Source organism: Petromyzon marinus, chromosome 63 (assembly GCF_048934315.1).
Source record: "Petromyzon marinus isolate PM22_M1 ecotype Great Lakes invasive population chromosome 63, UKy_Petmar_22M1.pri1.0, whole genome shotgun sequence".
In the NCBI taxonomy this organism is placed as follows: domain Eukaryota; kingdom Metazoa; phylum Chordata; class Hyperoartia; order Petromyzontiformes; family Petromyzontidae; genus Petromyzon; species Petromyzon marinus.
In genome coordinates this window covers 251,235-265,802 of record NC_133729.1, presented here as the reverse complement: position 1 = coordinate 265,802, position 14,568 = coordinate 251,235, and the positions used below count along the sequence as shown (strand labels likewise).

Below are 14,568 nucleotides of genomic sequence, written 5' to 3'. Positions count from 1 at the left end.
AGAGAGGGAGAGAGACAGAGGAGACCTTTGTGTTATTTGCGTGCACAATGAAGCGAGGTCACGATCAACAGCAGCAGCAACAACAACTTCTCCCGTGATAGTGTTGGCTTCGTATGGTGCGAAACAAGTTCAAAGTGACCTTCAACGAGACCGGCTAAGCCCCCGTTTAACCGCTCCGCTCCCATCGCGCAATACAACGCTGCACGCGCCTGATGATGATTAAAAACACACACAAACCCATTCCCGCGCCCACGCAGATTGGGTCGATTCCAATTCAGCTCCTCTCTGTTAATTGTGCTGGGCGGTGGAGCGGTGGCGCAGCGGTTAGCGCACTTCCTAAACGCTGGCCGGTAACCCGAGTTCGATTACAGGCCACGGCTAACATCAGTGGCGAGTGACTTCTCAACCCGGTCGGGCTACCACACCACCACCATTCACCAATCCGCACTGCGATCAGTTCGGTGAAGTATGGCCAAACAACCCACGTGACCGACACGGATTTGACAACTGCTGTGATTGTTCATACAGTGCACGACGCATGCCCGGCCGCCTTTGTCTTCTCAGGTCCAAACCGATAGGACGCGCGCACTGGAGCTTTGGGGATAATGGATTCCCTGTGTGTGTGTGAGCCAGAATTCGTGTCGTTACACAAAGATAAAGACAAAGATCCCCCATATAGCCTTAACAGACTGTAGGGGCAAGTGCTGTTAGCGTGTACCTATGATGGCCGGAACGGCACACGAGGGGGTGGGTGGCCAGCACCACGCCCGACCGCCTTTGTCTCCCCAGTGGCGATGTTTACACACCGCACCAGGTACTCATTTGAGGCTGCGTCCACTTAGGGGAGGCCCAGGACCTGTTCAGATAATCGTCACCGGTGTTGGCCGTGAGCGGGAATCGAACCCGGGTCGCCGGGTTCATAGCGCAGCGTAGCGCTACCGCTGCACCACCTCTCCCTACGTTTACACGCACATTGTTATGCAGGCATTGCGCGCCACGGTGGCTAGGAGATGTTAACTACCTCGACGGGTATGCAGGAGGTCGTGGGTTCGATCCCGATCCAGAAGCCTGCTGCTGTATATTTGGAGTTTGCGTGTCCCTCCCTCTCTCTCCGTGATCGCGTGGATTTTTCTCCAGAGTCCACCGATTTCCCCCCTCCACATTTAGAATGAACATCGCGCAATCAGAGTCTCTGCTGTTGTAAACGTTCACGTGATGATGACGACGACGACGATGATGATGAGCCCGCTTCGTTGAGCCATCAATTGTGATCGCCAGGTCTTCTTCTGAGCTACACAGCTCAGTGGGCCTCGCCCGGTCAAATAAAACAAAGTGTTTTAGTTGATCACAATCGACAACGTGGCCAATGCATTGATCCAACTGTGGCCGACGAAGCTCCTTCCTTTTCATTGCTCGGCGGTGGCGGCGCCTCGAGGTTTCTCGTCACTCGAATTCAACATCGGCACATGATGGAGTTTAGCCACCAACTGCGCTCCTTCCACGCAGGAGCAGCAGGAGGAAGAGCGACACTCTCTCTCTGTCTCTGTTGGAACTCTCTCGTCGTGGCCAGCAGCAGCAGCAACAGCAGCGGCCCTCGACATTTTTGAAATGGAACTCTTCGTCAACATATTGCCGTGCTCGCCCAGAGGGATCGTGACCTTGCAAAGCTAGGTTTTCAGTAAGTCAAGGGGTTTTTTTTATCATGATTTCAATTTCATAGAGCGTCAATCGTGCAATTATTGCCGCAACGTGAATCTAGCCCGTCCCTTACGCAGATGACACAAAAACAAAACCCGCCAACTTAGCATATATTAAAAAACGAATTAATTATTAAATAACGAGGAAATCCCCCCCTAGTTAGGAAAGCTAAGAGGTAGTAGTACCACTACTACCCCCGTGTGTGTTCACGTGTGTGTTCACGTGTGTGTTCACGTGTGTGTTCACGTGTGTGTTCACGGATACCCTCTCCGACAAGGCCCACGCGGTCCCCAAGTCCGTGACGCGTGCGGATATCGCCCCCGCGTGGACAGACTCCAGAATAGTTGACCACGTAGTAGGAGGCTTTCGCGACCAATATGATTCATAATGAAGGTTTTTGGGTTAGATCGCGTTATTTATAAATGTGTCGTAACCATCCACCACCCGACACGGCCAATCAGCAAAAAAAAGTGTCACGTTGACAAAAGACAAAATAGTTCACTACTTTAGCCCACCGGTGTGTTGAAGAATGAATCCACAACATTTCCAATTTTTGAGTACGACGTTTCGCTAGTAATTACATCCAGCAGCATCGGGCAATTTGCCAGAATGGTGAAGTCCTCACTTGCTCCCGGTCTTAAATAGGGCGGCAGCAGGGTGACGTCATCATTTAACCCGACTCTGCCACCACCACCACAACCCACCTAAGACTGAGGGTAGTTGTGGAGATTAGGCTCGTCTAAGAGCCCAAGAGAGATCAGAGGCTGACGATGTGACGTAGTAACAATAATGCCTCGCTCTCGCAGAGAGAGGAAGACTCAGAGGAGTGGGAAAGCAGCAGCAGCCAACGCCGCGATGAGCCGCCGGCCAAGCCCTGCGGCCCTCTGTATATTGAAGGCGTTTCAGCCAATTGACGAGCAACTGTGCACGGTTTGGCCACGTACGGTGCGAAAAAAAAGTTCAACATACGCGCGGGGCATACATAGGAATCGAGAAAACCCCACGCATGCATGGGGGCAACACGCTATGCGTGTATGTATGTATGTGGAACTTATTTCGCACCGCACGTAGCCAGCCGTCCACGTGTTTTCTGTGCTTGCTGAGAATAACCCTGGCCTCCTCCGCTACTGATACAACATCGTCATCAGCATCAACACCATGCTGGTTGGGATTCCTGGGCAGACTCCAGCTTGTTGAGAATGCAGCTGCTACAGTGCTTACACTACGTGCACCATTCTCTGAGCACGTTACACCCAGGTCCTCTTATCCCTTCATTGACTACCGGTCAAATTCCGAGTGAATTTTAAGATACTGGCTGTTAGACTATGAGGCTTTGAAAGGACTCACCGCACATTACTTGCAGGAGCTAATACATTTATATATTCCATCAAGGTCCTGAAGATCTTCTGATCTCCAACTGCTCAGCACTCCCGGGTCTACAGGTTGTGCTCTTTTGGTGATCGGTGGCTTTTGTCAGCGTGGCACCCACAAGCCACGGAACGCTTTGCCACTTGAAATCAGGGCAATCGGAGTCGGTGGATAGATATAAGTCCGCTTTGAAAACTCCATCTCTTTAACGTGGCCTTGCCTCTGAATGAATATGGAATGATGACAGTAAATGATGGCAGTAAAATTGATGACAGTAAATGATGATGAAAGGAATGAATGAATGGGGTTAATGAATGACAGCCAGATAATGAGAATGTGCAGAGGGAACAATAACGGTGGCGGTGGTTATGGGGGTGAGGGGGGGTGGGAGGGATGAGGGGGTCGCGTGGTGGTGAGGGAGGGGTACCAGGGAGTGAGTTTTTGAGTGCGGAGCGGAAACTTGGTGAGCGAAGGGTGTGACCGCTTTATGTGAAGAGGGGCAAATTTGTTCCAGTGAAGGGGTCGAGAAGAGAGAAGAGCGAGAGAGCGGAAGCGTGGATTGAGCGCAAAGAGACGGCAACGATCATTTTTGTCAGACCCTAACCACTAAGCCCCCCACTCCCCTCCCTCTCTTTTTTTACGATCAGAGGAAACAAGAAGATGCTCGGTGTAGTCGGCACTTTGCTTCGTTCATCATTTCTTACCCCCTCCCTCTCACGCCCTCGCAGATGCTGTGCCGCAAGGTGACCTCGGCGCTGCGTCTGGTAGGCACCACGATGTTCGCCCTGGCGGTGCTGGGCGCCATCGTGGCCGCGTACATCACGGGCTACCAGTTCATCTCGACCGACAACTACTATCTCTCGTTCGGCCTCTACGGCGCCATCCTGTCGCTCCACCTGCTCATCCAGAGCCTCTTCGCGCTGCTCGAGCACCGCAAGATGCGCCGCGCGGGCACCTCGCTCAAGCCGACGCGCCGCAGCGTGGCGCTGTGCGTGGCCGCCTACCAGGAGGACCCCGACTACCTGCGCAAGTGCCTGCGGTCGGTCAAGCGCCTCGCGTACCCGGGCGTGCGCGTCGTGATGGTCGTGGACGGCAACTCGGACGAGGACGCGTACATGATGGACATCTTCCGCGAGGTGATGGGTCGCGCCGCCGTCACCTACCGGTGGCGGAGCAACTACCACGAGCTGGGCGACGGCGAGAGCGAGCGGTCGTACGCCGAAGGGGAGGCGCGCGTCCGCGAGGCGACGCTCGGCCACCGCCACGTGTGCCTCATGCAGCGCTGGGGCGGCAAGCGCGAGGTCATGTACACCGCCTTCAAGGCGCTCGGCATGGCCGTCGACTACATGCAGGTACGCGCGGCGTCGTCGTCGTCGCCGTCATCATCGTCGTCGTCATCATCATCATTGTCGCCGTCGTCATCATCATCGTCGTCGTCGTCGCCGTCATCATCGTCGTCATCGTCGTCGCCGTCGTCATCATCATCGCCGTCATCATCGTCGTTATCGTCGTCGTCGCTGTCATCATCATCATCGTCGTCATGTCGTCATCATCATCGTCATCATCGTCGCCATCGTCGTCGTTATCGTCGTCATCGTCGTCATTATCATCGTCATTATCATCGTCGTCATCATAATCATCGTCACCGTCATCATCATCATCATCGTCACCGTCATCATCATCATCATCGTCGTCATCATCATCATCATCGTCACCGTCATCATCATCATCGTCACCGTCATCATCATCGTCGTCATCATCATCATCGTCGCCGTTGTCATCATCATCATAATCATCGTCACCATCATCGTCGTCGTCATGGTTTTTAATGGTTTTTAATGGAGTATGGTTTTTAATGGAGTAAGCACGGATACTACACTGTAACATGATAACAAATGTATGCTAATGGCTTCACTTCTTCGCCATCGTTGCCAATACGCGCCTGGAATATTCTCCAGGTGGTTTTTCCACAGACACATTTCTTGCGGTGTTATTGGCAACGTCTCCGAAGTGTTAACATTTTTTTGAAGCATACTGTACTATTCTTGCTCGTTACTCTCGTAGCGAGAGAGAGACACTCAGAGGCGCGTGCATGAGCCCACAGGCGAGCGGGGAAGGGCGCTACCTGTAACTTCCCAAGCTCTGCGGTCCTCTGCGCATTAAGATGTTTTGGATCAATTCGTGATTTGATGAGCAAGCCCCTCTAAAACGTACAGAGGGAAAAAAGTATTTCATCCCCTGCTGATTTTGTACGTTTGCCCACTGACAAAGAAATTATAATCTATATTTTTAATGGTAGGTGTATTTGAACAGTGAGAGACAGAATAACGACAAAAAATCCAGAAAAACACATGTCAAAAATGTTCTAAATTGATTTGCTTTTTAATGAGGGATATAAGTATTTGACCCCCTCTCAATCAGAAAGATTTCTGGTTCCCAGGTGTCTTTTATACAGGTAACGAGCTGAGATTAGGAGCACACTCTTAAAGGGAGTGCTCCTAATCTCAGCTTGTTACCTGTATAAAGACACCTGTCCACAGAAGCAATCAATCAATCAGATTCCAAACTCTCCACCATGGCCAAGATCAAAGAGCTCTCCAAGGATGTCAGGGACAAGATTGAAGACCTACACAAGGCTGGAATGGGCTACAAGACCATTGCCAAGCAGCTTAGTGAGAAGGTGACAACAGTTGGTGCGATTATTCGCAAATGGAAGAAACACAAAAGAACTGTCAATCTCCCTCGGCCTGGGGCTCCATGCAAGATCTCACCTCGTGGAGTAGCAATGATCATGAGAACAGTGAGGAATCAGCCCAGAACCACACGGGAGGATCTTGACAATGATCTCAAGGCAGATGGGACCATAGTCACCAAGAAAATAATTGGTAACACTACGCCGTGAAGGACTGATATCGTGCAGCGCCCGCAAGGTCCGCCTGCTCAAGAAAGCACATATACATGTCCGTCTGAAGTTTGCCAATGAACATCTGAATGATTCAGAGGACAACTGGGTGAAAGTGTTGTGGTCAGATGAGAACAAAATGGAACTCTTTGGCATCAACTCAACTCGCCGTGTGTGGAGGAGGAATACTGCCTATGACCCCGAGAACACCATCCCCACCGTCAAACATGGAGGTGGAAACATTATGCTTTTGGGGTGTTTTTCTGCTAAGGGGACAGGACAACTTCACCGCATCAAAGGGACGATGGACGGGGCCATGTACCGTCAAATGTTTGGTGAGAACCTCCTTCCCTCAGCCAGGGCATTGAAAATGGGTCGTAGATGGATATTCCAGCATGACAATGACCCAAAACACACGGCCAAGGCAACAAAGGAGTGGCTCAAGAAGAAGCACATTAAGGTCCTGGAGTGGCCTAGCCAGTCTCCAGACCTTAATCCCATAGAAAATCTGTGGAGGGAGCTGAAGGTTCGAGTTGCCAAACGTCAGTCTCGAAACCTTAATGACTTGGGGAAGATCTGCAAAGAGGAGTGGGACAAAATCCCTCCTGAGATGTGTGCAAACCTGGTGGCCAACTACAAGAAACGTCTGACCTCTGTGATTGCCAACAAGGGTTTTGCCACCAAGTACTAAGTCATGTTTTGCAGAGGGGTCAAATACTTATTTCCCTCATTAAAATGCAAATTGATTTATAACATTTTTGACATGCGTTATTGTTATTCGGTCACTCACTGTTCAAATAAACCTACCATTAAAATTATAGACTAGATTTGTCAGTGGGCAAACGTACAAAATCAGCAGGGGATGAAATACTTTTTTCCCTCACTGTACGTGTGTGCGTTTGGAGTGTGGGGAGCGGTGGTGTAGCGGTTAGCGCCCTGCGCTACGAACCCGGCGACCCGGGTTCAATTCCCGTTCACGAACCGGTCCCGGGCCTCCCCTAGGTCGACTCAGCCTCAAATTAGTACCCGGTGCGGTGTGCAAACATTGCCACTGGGGAGACAAAGGCGGTCGGGCGTGGTGTGTACCGTTACGGCCTTTATAGGTGCTGCTCGCTAACAGCACTTGCCCCTACAGTCTGTTAAGGCTACACGGCGGGATCTTTGTCTTTGTTTGGAGCGGTGGCGCGGTGGTTAGCGCACTTAGTTGCGTTCCTTCTACCGGTACCGCGCCTCTCTCGGTCTCGAACGAGTGCCCGGTCGAACATCAACGCTGGGGAGACAAAGGCGGTCGGGCGTGGTGTGTTGGCCACCCAACTCCCATTTTAATGTTTTGGTCCACGCCGACCTTTGAGAGTGCCCGCTTACAGCACTTTCCCCAACAGCCTGGTGCAGGCGATACGGGGGTATGTCGGGGGTGTGTCGGGGGGGGGGGTGTAGTGCAATTGCACGGCCTTATTGTCGAATGTGCATGGCAAATTAGAATAGGTTTAGAACTCTTTATGGCTGAGTCCATCAACTCACTACCCTTGAAACTTGGTTGTAATCACGGGCAGGGCCTGGGAACCTGGACTCGAACCCAGACCCCCCCTTAAGGCAAGTCCGCTGAAGACTTCCGTGCCTCAAGCGTCGTTGGGCAGTTCCATTTTCACGAGAGGGCCTGATGTTACTCTACAAAATGAGAGACGACTGTCATCATCATCATCATCATCCATTCACTCGTAAATAAATAAACATAATTAAATATCTATACACTTGCACGTATTAAGCGTGTAGCGAATTAAACTAATGGCGCTTTCTATTTGTGATGGTTGCTGTTTCTTCGTGTTCAGTTTTATGACTGTGCTGTATGGCGCTTTACACGTAAGAGTCGTCATTAGTATTACGATGATTTTATTTCCAGCTGTGTAACTTTTTTATGCCAATTTGACTGTCAAGCGACGGAGATGTATCTTTATGCATTCACTCACTCAACCATCCATCCAGCCACTCGACCACTCACTTACTCAGCCACTCAGTCATTAATTCACCAATTCACTCACTAACTCAACCGTCCATCCAGCCACTCGACCACCCATTCACTCACTCACCCATCCATACAGCCACTCAACCACTCAGTAATTCACTCACTCAACCATCCATCCAGCCACTCAACCAACCATTCAAACACCCACTCACCCGTTCACTCATTCAACCATATATCCAGCCACTCAACCACCCACTCGCCCATTCGCTCAACCATCCATCCAGCCACTCAACCAACCATTCAAACACCTACTCACCTGTTCACTCACTCAACCATCTTTCCAGCCACTCAACCACCCACTCGCCCATTCGCTCATCCATCCATCCAGCCACTCAACCAACCATTTAAACACCCACTCACCTGTTCACTCACTCAACCATCTTTCCAGCCACTCAATCACCCACTCGCCCATTCGCTCAACCACCCACTCGTCTCTTGACTTCTCAACCGGGCTAAACAAAACACGCAACGTGAAACTTTATTTTTTAACAACTATCACAGATAAGTGTCCAGAAATGTTTTCGATCAGCTGGTCAGTCCGATTCGTCAAAGTTATCTTCTCCATTCCCACCACCACTACCACCACCATCCCCCACAGGTGTGCGACTCCGACACGGTGCTGGACCCCGCCTGCACCGTGGAGATGGTGAAGGTACTCGAAGAGGATGAGAAGGTCGGAGGCGTTGGAGGCGACGTGCAGGTGCGTGCGGTGACATTGGACGAGGAGTTATCCGGTTTACCGATGACTCCGCGATGGACAAGTAACGTGTCCTCCTGGTTCTCGGGTTTGCACCCATAGCTTAAAAAAAAACATCGAACGTAACGCAGGCATTGGGTCAGACAACGTAGCAATATTTAACACGTTGCAGGCTTTTGTGATCAATATCATCCATAGCAGAGGTGTTTTTGGGTTAGATCGCGTAAATGTACAAACGCGTCGTTAAACCCACATCTGGCTGGCGCCTGATGAAGCCGGTTGTAATTAGTGGCGAAACGTCGTACTCAGTTTGTAAATGTTGTGGCTTGGCTCTCCAACACACCGGTGTGCTGTACTAGTATACTACACTATACACTACACTATACACTACACTATACACTACTATACACTACACTATACACTACTATACACTACTACTATACACTACTATACACTACACTACATACTATACACTACACTATACACTACTATACACTACATTATACACTACTATACACTACTATACACTACACTATACACTACTATACACTACACTATACACTACACTATACACTACTATACACTACACTATACACTACTATACACTACACTATACACTAGTGCTGTACTAGTGACGAATTGGCCACGTTCTGTTTACGTGACAACCCTTACTAGTTGGCTGTGTCGGGTGGTGGCGGGTTTAACGTCACATTTATATGTTTATGAGATCTCAATCCCAACAAAAAACCTCTACTAACATCGCAATGCTGACAAAATCACAACCGCAAGTTACTCACCCCCCCTCCTCCACCACCACCTCTCCCGCACCCAGATCCTCAACAAGTACGACTCCTGGATCTCGTTCTTGAGCAGCGTGCGCTACTGGATGGCCTTCAACGTGGAGCGCGCCTGCCAGTCCTACTTCGGATGCGTGCAGTGCATCAGCGGCCCGCTGGGCATGTACCGCAACTCGCTGCTGCAGCGTTTCCTCGAGGACTGGTACGAGCAGCGCTTCCTCGGCTCCAAGTGCAGCTTCGGAGACGACCGCCACCTCACGAACCGCGTGCTCAGCTTGGGCTACTCCACAAAGTACACAGCGCGTGCGCGCTGCCTCACCGAGACGCCCACAGGGTACCTGCGTTGGCTCAACCAGCAGACGCGCTGGAGCAAGTCCTACTTCAGGGAGTGGCTCTACAACTCGCTGTGGTTCCACAAGCACCACCTGTGGATGACGTACGAGGCGGTGATCACGGGCTTTTTTCCATTCTTCCTCGTCGCCACGGTGGTGCAGCTCTTCTATCGGGGCCGCATCTGGAACATCCTCCTCTTCCTGCTCACCGTCCAGTTCGTGGGGATGCTCAAGGCGGCGTTCGCGTGCTTCCTGCGCGGCAACGTCGTCATGATCTTCATGTCGCTCTACTCGCTACTCTACATGAGCAGCCTCCTGCCCGCCAAGATGTTCGCCATCGCCACCATCACCAAGGCGGGCTGGGGCACGTCCGGCCGCAAGACGATCGTCACCAACTTCATCGGCCTGGTGCCCATCTCGCTGTGGTTCGCCGTGCTGCTGGGCGGCATCGCCTACACGGTGTACCGCGAGGTGAGCAACCCCTTCGACACCACGGAGCAGACCTTCCTCATCGTGGGCGCGGCGCTCTACGCCTGCTACTGGGTCGTGCTGCTCTCGCTCTACGTCGCCCTCGTCATGCGCCGGTGCAATCGCAAGAACGACCGCTACACCCTGGCCGTGGACGTATGACCCCCTCCACCCCCTCCACCCCCCACCCCCCCCGCCGACTTGACCCGTGGCGGTGGCTGTGGGTGGTGGTGCGCGCGACCCCCCCAATCTCAACGGCTGAGATTGGGGGTTGCGATGCAATCGGTGGTGGGGTTGGTGGATCGCGCGCGGACGGGGCGCGTGCACCGATGTTGTGTTGTGTTCGCTCTCGCTTTCCTCCAGTCCGCCACCTCGTAGAGGATGGGAGGGAGGGTGTCGGGGTTTTTTGTTAGTATAGTTGCCGTACCCTCTGCATGCGGGCGGAGTTCCTCTGAGAATTCCGCCGGTTAAATCCCACAAGCAACAGCAGCAGCAGAAAATACTCCACACGGAAATGGACGAAGGTTCGCGATGCGGGACCGACCCTTACTTCAAAAGTACTGCCAAATATATACGTATCAGAATCTTTATTTATCCTGGAGAAATCCGATGAGCTATGAAGCTCTTTTTCACAGACGTCAATGTATATTGTGACCCGAGTTGAATACTTTCTCGGCTGAAAAAAAAATGACTTTTTTATAACATTGTTATAATTTTCTTTTTCTTCGGGTTATACAAAATAATTATATTGTGCCTTCACTGTCATTATAGTGAGCTCCAGCGTGCAAGCTCACGCATTACGTCTTGCGCTCCAAAGCCAAAGAGATTTACACGCGGGCCCATCGTTAGGGGAGGCGAGGCGGCGGCGGTGGTGGTGGCAGTGGTCACCACCGCGTGGAACTTTACCACCCACACGGGCGAAACGGTGCCCAACACACACAACACACGCAACACGCGCTCCCGCTCTCACACAGCGGGACCTTCCTCGCTCTGCCACGGTCTCGGGGAAGCAGCATGGGCTCGACAGAGGAACGTTTTGTTCATTTTTAACAATCGACACACCGCGCCATTAAGCACGGCGACGTGCGAGCGTCGCCCGCATATTGGGAGACGCTGCGCAGGAGCCAGCGGAGTGTTATTTATTTCACGAGAGGGGAGAAAGAGTTTGAGACAAGAGAGACGGACGCAGGTCTTGGCGTAGCAACAGCGTCGTTGGTGGTGCGTGGGGGTGTACGTGTGTGTGCGCGCTACGACTTGTATATGAGTGGCACGCCGAGGAATTGACACAAGTTTCCGAATCGTGGGAACCTGCTTCCACCCGCCCCCCTCCGAGACTCGTGTGACTGTGAGAATAACTTCTTCCCTAGCAACGTGACGAGATGCGCTCCGATAAAATAAAAAACAAACGCACACACGCGCACACACACACGCGCACACACACGCACGCGCACACACACACACGCGCACACACACACGCGCGCACACACACGCACGCGCGCGCGCGTCGAAAAGAAACCTGCAACCTGGAGTTCCGACTTGGAAGGATCGACTCTCCAGGTCCGCTGCGTCGAGTTGCGACGACCTGCACACGTTCGCCACCAAAGAGGAGCCCCGTGCCTTTGGGAGTTCAACTTGGACCGATCAACTCTCAAGGGGTCGCAATGTCAATTTGTGCCAATCGGGACGCGTTCGCTACCAAAGGTCACCCAGCTCGCTTGGTCACTTGTTCTTGACCTCGCGGTGGAATGAATTATACGATGCATCCCAGACTCCCGTTACTGCTGCTAGCGCAGATGTTACGTACAAAAAAAACGTACTATTATATATTTAAAGGCAACGATTTTCACTCTCCCGAGATCCCAAGTCAACTTCGTTTGCGAAGCAAACCCCCCCCCCCCAAAAAAACGGTGACGACAAAACTATTCCAAGTGCATTATGGGAAAGCGTCTGCCTTCAATGATGCCCCCCTCTAATTTTCTGGGGGGGGCAGCGGTCAGATTTTTTTGTTGATGATTTTTTTTTATTGCGGAATGTTGTAAAGTGTCGAAATGAACGTTGTGGGTTACACGTTGAAAAATGTGTACTCGCAATCGTGTCCGTTAACAGTTTACGTATTTCACACACACATATATGTATACAAATGTAAACGTTTGACCTAATTGTTTCAATATCGATGCAGGGCTGCGAACACGATGTTGCGTGTGCTGCGATGTGCGGAAGACGTGTAGCAGCGGCGAAGGGGTTGGTGAATTTTAAAGTAACATTTTTTATATTAAGAATCAAAGAAGACTAAAAGATCGTGGGTTTGTCTGTAATTTATATTCACTGCGTCGTATGCATTTCAAGTGCCATCAGTATTATCCGTATTATTATGGTGCGTCTGGTCCGAGTCTGGCTCCTGTTTCTCTCGACTGTCGAGTCTCCGGTACTATCTCCAAATGAATTCCCCGAGGCGTGATGAACAACGGGACGAGGCGTGATGAACAACGGGACGAGGCGTGATGAACAACGGGACGAGGCGTATCTTTAGCGACCGACAGACCGGCCGACCGACCGGCCAGCCGACTGACTAGCAGTAGCAACCGACTGACCGACCGACCACCCAGAAGGGCTTCAGTGGGCCACGTTCTCACTGTCCAATCACTCGTGCACAGCGTTCAGGAGAAGCTCGGCCCCTGCTGCGGAACATCAGCAGCAGCAGGAGGAGGCAAGCGTCCAGGGAAATGCAAACAGCGCGCAGTATTTATTTTATGTCGTATCGCCCCTTTAACGATTGAACAAATCCTCCAAAATCTCTACTTCCATCCGAAAGACAAAGATCTCCTCGTCTAGCCTGTAACAGACTGTTGGGGCAAGTGCTGTTAACGAGCAGCACCTACGAAGGCCGGCACGGCACACGAGGGGGTGGATGGCCAGCACCACGCTCGGCCGCTTTTGTCTCCTCAGTGGCGATGTTTAGTACACACCGCACCAGGTACTCAGTTGAGGTTGAGTCTACCTAGGGGAGGCCCACGACCGGCTCAGATAATCGTCACCGGTGTTTTGGTGGCCGCGAGCGGGAGTCGAACCCGGATCGCCGGGTTCGTAGTGCAGCGTAGCGCTAACCGCTAGACCACCGCTCCCCACCTGAAAGAATACAGCAGTTGGACAAACTCCAGGGCTGCTTGCAAAAAGGTGGCCATCAGTATAGGGACTCCTCTACTTACGAACGAGTTGGTTCCAGAGGTTCTGTTCGTAAGTCGATTTCTTCATAAGTCCCAACTTCACTGCTGTCGATTCCACCAAACAATTGTACACCGTGTACACTAAACAGGGGCGAATGGCTTTAAAAGTTGCATAATCTCCTGCAGACGTAGATGCCACTTAGTATTCACGTTCTGTAGATGTAGATACCACTGGTTCTTCTTTTTCTGCAGCTGTAGATGCCACTGGTTCTTCACGTTCTGCAGCTGTAGATGCCACTGGTCCTTCACGTTCTGCAGATGTAGCTGCCACTGGTTCTTCACGTTCTGCAGATGTAGATGCCACTGGTTCTTCACGTTCTGCAGATGTAGATGCCACTGGTTTTCACGTTCTGCAGCTGTAGATGCCACTGGTTCTTCACGTTCTGTAGATATCGATGCCACTGGTTCTTCGTGTTCTGCAGATGTAGATGCCACTGGTTCTTCGCGTTCTGCAGATGTAGATGCCACTGGTTCTTCGCGTTCTGCAGCTGTAGATGCCACTGGTTCTTCACGTTCTGTAGATGTCGATGCCACTGGTTCTTCGTGTTCTGTAGATGTAAATGCCACCACCGCCATCTATTGCACGGCGGTTGAACTTAAGACTCTCGGTTCCGAACAGCTGCAATTGGACATACGGACCAAGTTTGTTCGTATCTCTGAAAGTTCGTAAGTCGAATGTTCATAAGTAGAGAAGACCCTGCAGTGATTTTTTACGCAATTCTCTTTGCAGTGCTCTCGCCCAAAACTCCCCTGGGCCCATCTCCTCTGACCCAATTACATCGGTAAATGGCCAGAAACACCCCCCCCCCACCAGCCCACAGCCAAATGGCGCAGATAAGGAGGTCAACTCTTTTGAGACCACAGTTTCCAGCGAACGAGCAGAGCCTAACGGGCAGAACCTGGTCGTTGCGAACGGATAATTGGTTTTTTACCCTTTTATCTGGCAACAAAACTGACACCTTTTTTACAAGGAGTCATGTTTACATTGACCACAATACCTGCGGTCGGAACGCAAACAAAACATTACTCTGATAATAATATGCACTGTCCTTGAAATTG

The 14,568-nt window shown here is 51.4% G+C and overlaps 1 protein-coding gene across 1 annotated transcript in view; it reads left to right on the top strand.

The window, feature by feature from the left end:
* Positions 1-14,125, top strand: part of LOC116957847 (hyaluronan synthase 3-like) — a 32,831-nt gene extending 18,706 nt beyond the window's left edge. The window contains exons 2-4 of the mRNA XM_032980263.2: positions 3,795-4,418; positions 8,590-8,691; positions 9,521-14,125. Of these exons, the coding sequence (XP_032836154.1) occupies positions 3,795-4,418; positions 8,590-8,691; positions 9,521-10,447 (1,653 nt within the window). The 3' untranslated portion in view covers positions 10,448-14,125. The remainder of the gene's footprint in view (positions 1-3,794; positions 4,419-8,589; positions 8,692-9,520) is intronic.
* The last annotated feature ends 443 nt before the right edge of the window (positions 14,126-14,568 follow it).